Here is a 4,498-nt window from a genome sequence, read left to right on the forward strand (position 1 = left end):
GCTCCGGGAGGCCCCGCCGGCCACCGGGCTCCGGGCGGGTGTCGGAGCGGCCCGGGGGTGCCAGGTCTTACCTGAAAACGTCTGCAACCTTGGTTCCTCTCGATGGTTTACCTGCCTGTTTCCTAGCCTACTGATTTCGTAAACACACGTGTGCTTAGTTTTCTGGCACCCCTCGTTCTCCGTGAAGACGGGGAGGTAGTCTCCGATCGAGTTCTTTAACACACGCTTTTGTTTGCCTTTCCACTCTTGATCGAGCGGTGGGGGGGCGGGGGCGTAGCGGGGACCTTTTAGATCTTTTGTCTGTTTCTTCGCCTCCCCGAAGCAGCTTCGGCTTCCTCACCTAGGTTAGCACTCTGAGGATGGTTTTAGGCTGCCGAAAGGATCACTGCCAGACTTAGGAGGAGTGCTCGCAGTCGGTGGTTCTGGACCAGAGGTATTTTACGTCGCTCCCCCGCCCCCGGGGACATTATCTAGAGCAATATCTGGTAATAACTGGAGTCACCCGTTGTGGGTGTAGTTCTAGTACATCTGGTGGGCAGAGGCTAGAGGCTAAGGATGCTGCTGACATCCTACAGTGCACAGGACGGCCTCCCGCACGGTTGTCAGGCCCAAAATGTCAATAGTGTCACTGCCAAGCCTTGCGTTAAATAATCATATTGCAAGAGTAGTGTCTTTATTGGGGTGAAATCATGCTTGAGGGAATAATTCCTGGGAAAACAGATGTCTAAAATATAAACTGGTAGTAGGTATTAGGTAAATTTATAAACTGTGTCATCGAAGAGCTGTTTTCGGGTCTTTTATCCTAAGTGCTTAGTCATTTTGAACTAGTGACAATATACTGAGTTATTTAATACCTTTGGAGTTCAAATCATAAACCTGGCACGTTTTCATAGATTTTCGGTATCTTTACAAGGACGTGTAGGCAGTTATCAAATGGGATAGAAAGATAGAAAGAAAGAGAACTACAGTATTTGGAATACAGAAGTCTAATACAGACTGCCCTGCCTCTCTGAGCATGAGTAAGGAAATACAAACCATCTAGGCCATGGTCCTCATTTAAAAAAATGAAGCAGACCTACCGCAGTGAAATGACTTGTCCAAAGTCACACAGCTAGCTGGTTTTAGAGGCTACATTGTATCCTCCATTTCTCCTAAATGTTGCACCAGGGCCCTTTCTGCCTTTATAGCTCACCCAATGAAAATGGTTGATATAAATTTCCAGGGCAGTTTTTCTTTTTTTTAATCCCTAGTAAAATAAAGGATGAAACTTAGTGACAGTACTATGCAGTATTAATTAATGATTTGACCTCTTAAAGTAGGCACTTTATAAAAATTAGGTTCCTAATCTACAGAACAGTGAGCACATTTACTAATTAAGGTCTGGCTTAATGTTCTCTAACCAGTAATCTTTTAATTAAGGAAGATTCTGGGCCTTGGATTGAGGATTTTTTTTTAACAACAATAATAAAAAAAAAAAACAAACCCAGACCTATTCTCTCCTTTTTTCAATTTGCTTGTACTGCCCACGGGAATTCTGCCTGTTTGGCTACTTAAATCTTTTGTAGAACTAGAACTTTTGACTTTTACCGCATTAGCTTCTTTTCCCCTCATTCTCTGAGGTCTTTCAAAGTGTGAATGTTACTAATGGAGAAAACTTTTTTTTAATCCCTTAAATTTTTAGTTCACAGTGGGAAGGAAAAAAAAAAACCTTAGAGCTAACAAATTGTAGTTGGTCAAGTATAGATATCAAGTGTTTAACAATTCATGGGGGTAAATAAAAACGTTTAGTAAAGTTATAAATCTATTAGGCTTTAACTTTTTCAGTCAGCTAGTTCACTAGATAGGCATTTGAAATGTGTTTATATAATTGTACAGTTCTGTAGTTACTAATGATAGATACTTTTCATTATTGTTGATAATGAGAAAAAGACCACTATAATTACTTCATAGAATTCTTATAATTAAAGAACTAAATGCTATTAACTAGAAAAAGATAATCTAGTCTACCGTTAGCCCACACCCGTCCAAATTTATCCCTATTGACAAGAAAGGCAAGCTTGAAAACCTTTGCCAAAATCAAAAGTTTCCCATTGAGATTACATAAGTTTCTGGTGAATTGAAATATATTTAGATAACATTTAAGCTATTGATCTTTTGGTATTAACTCTCAGATGTTTCATAACTTTCTGTCTCTTTAGTATTCAGGAATATTATGTAAAAGTCTTTTCTACATTGAATCTTTATAAAGAGCTTATTGAAGTGATCCCACTTTGTTACACTGTTTTCCTTTTATTTTTCATGAATTTGTACACTGGCTTGCCTCTTCCCTGTGTATACCCTTTTCACCCAAAAGAAAATGAAAGAACAGTATAATTTACAGTTTGAACTGATTAAACGGAAAAAAAAATAAAGGTCATAAGGGGGAGAATAGTTTATTTAAAATACTGGTAAATTTTTGTCTTTGTGTAATTCTTGCCTGTTATCATTTAAAATTTTTTTTATGTCATTTGATCTTCACAAAGAATCCTCAGAAGGAAACTGAGGCAGCTGAAAGCGGAGGTGCAGTGTGGCCTAGTGGTTAGAGTTAGCTGCCTCCCTGGGCTTGAGCGCCAGGCCAGCCTTCCACTTACTGTCTGACCTTGGGCCTGTTGTCTGACCTTTCTGTTTTGGTTTCCTTATCTGAAAGGTGAGAATTGTATCTGAAAGATAGATACCAGTAGTCACAACTACCCAGGGCTGTTGGGAGAATAAATGCCTAGTAAATAGCAACGAAAATATTTTTAAAATACGAATGTTGTGTTACAGCCAGAAGGTGATTTGGCTAAAATTAAAATCTAAACTTTGTGATGTCAATCCCTGTTCTTTTCTGTCTACCACATTAATAAGCTTACCAGAGTGAGGGTTAAATCTTGTTTCTAGCCTATATATGTGAATTAGTAACATTTTTAGCATACATCAATAAAATACAGATTCTACAAGGCTTTTGTTATAAAAAGACTGGTCATATCATAGGTATGTGCTGAATACATTTAAAGAAAATAGAAAGGTATTTAATATCCTAACTGGTTAATGTGAAGAGATTTCAATTTTATCAGTAAACTTCTGCGTGTCTTAACTTTGTAAGACACTTGAAACCGTAAACATTTGGACGTTTATTTGGTGTTTCATTGTTCACAAAATATTTTCATTTCCATCATCTTAACTGATCCTTACAAAAGATCATGTGATTTAGGAGGGCAGCTTTAGCACTGCAGTTCACAGACTGAAGGTGAGCGCTCCAAGATTTTTATGTGACTTTCTTGAGGCAAGTAAATAACCAAGTTGGAACCAAAAGGCAGAAGCACCAGGTATGTAGATATTGCTTCTAAGACTAAAATTGAATTAAAAAATTAGCGTATAGGGGCCCCTGGGTGGTCAGTTAGTTGGTTGAACATCTAATTCTTGATTTCAGCTCAGGTCATGATCCTGGGGTCGTGGGATCCAGCTCTGGGTGGGCTCCCTTGGGCTCCTCTCTTAGTGTGGGGTCTGCTTAAGATTCTTTCTCCCTGTGTCCCTCTCCCTCAAGCCTTGTGCTCCCTCTTTCAAAAAACATTAGCATAGAAATCACATCTCAAGTATTCTTACTGTTTTTTCAGCAGGTATTTACTCTGAGTACTTAGTACATAAGCAGCATTGTTTTAGGTGCTGGAAATACAGAAGTGGACAAAATAAAGTATCTGTCCTTATAGAGTGTGTATTTTTTGTTTCTTTTAAAACTGCAGCAAATTGGTATTTATTGAAAATCCCTACAAAAGGGGTTTATATTGCTCAGTTGACTTCTAACATACTGAGCCTAAACGTAGCAGATCTTTGATTCATCCTTTCTTTCAGGATGTTACTTTAAGTAACTTAAAAGAAGTTGCTTTAAGGATTTTTGCAGTGCTTCGACGTTACTACAAGGATCAGTTAAATGGCATACTCTTATTGATAAAGAAGATGGGAATAGGGGTTATGTAAATATTACATGTTCTGTTTTAAATAATTTCCATTTTTTATCTGTTTTTTATTGATCAATGAAAAATTTACCAAAACTCCATTGTCTTAGATTTCTAGTTATTTGTACATTAACCTTTGGTATGCTGAGAATTGTTTTTCTATTTAGTGGAATATTTCTAAGACATTTAGATATATTCATATGAAATTTTAAATGAATTTATATAGTATTCTACCACTTGCATTGTAAAGACATTTTTTCAAAATTATTACTATGTTTTAGTATAGAAGATGAATGACTTACCTAGACTCTAAAATGCAATAAAGAGGGGCGCCTGGGTGGCTTAGTCGGTTAGGCGTCCGACTTTCGCTTGGGTCATGATCTCGCGGTTGTAGTTTCGAGCCCCGCGTCGGGCTCTGTGCTGGCTGCCGCCGGCTCGGAGGCTGGAGCCTGTTTCGGTCTGTGGCTCCCTCTCCCTCTCCCTCCCCTGCTCACGCTCTCTCTCTCTCTCTCTCTCCTAGAAAT

General features: G+C 38.5%; 1 protein-coding gene across 1 annotated transcript in view; it reads left to right on the top strand.

Annotated features, from left to right (window-relative positions):
- The window catches only part of LONRF1 (LON peptidase N-terminal domain and ring finger 1), a 43,252-nt gene that overhangs the window by 7,439 nt on the left and 31,315 nt on the right, over positions 1-4,498 (top strand). Inside the window, exon 3 of the mRNA XM_077773197.1 lies at positions 3,274-3,347. Coding sequence (XP_077629323.1) covers positions 3,274-3,347 — 74 coding nt within the window. The remainder of the gene's footprint in view (positions 1-3,273; positions 3,348-4,498) is intronic.

The sequence above is a fragment of the Crocuta crocuta genome, unplaced genomic scaffold (genome assembly GCF_008692635.1).
Source record: "Crocuta crocuta isolate KB4526 unplaced genomic scaffold, BGI_CrCroc_1.0 scaffold140, whole genome shotgun sequence".
Classification (NCBI taxonomy): domain Eukaryota; kingdom Metazoa; phylum Chordata; class Mammalia; order Carnivora; family Hyaenidae; genus Crocuta; species Crocuta crocuta.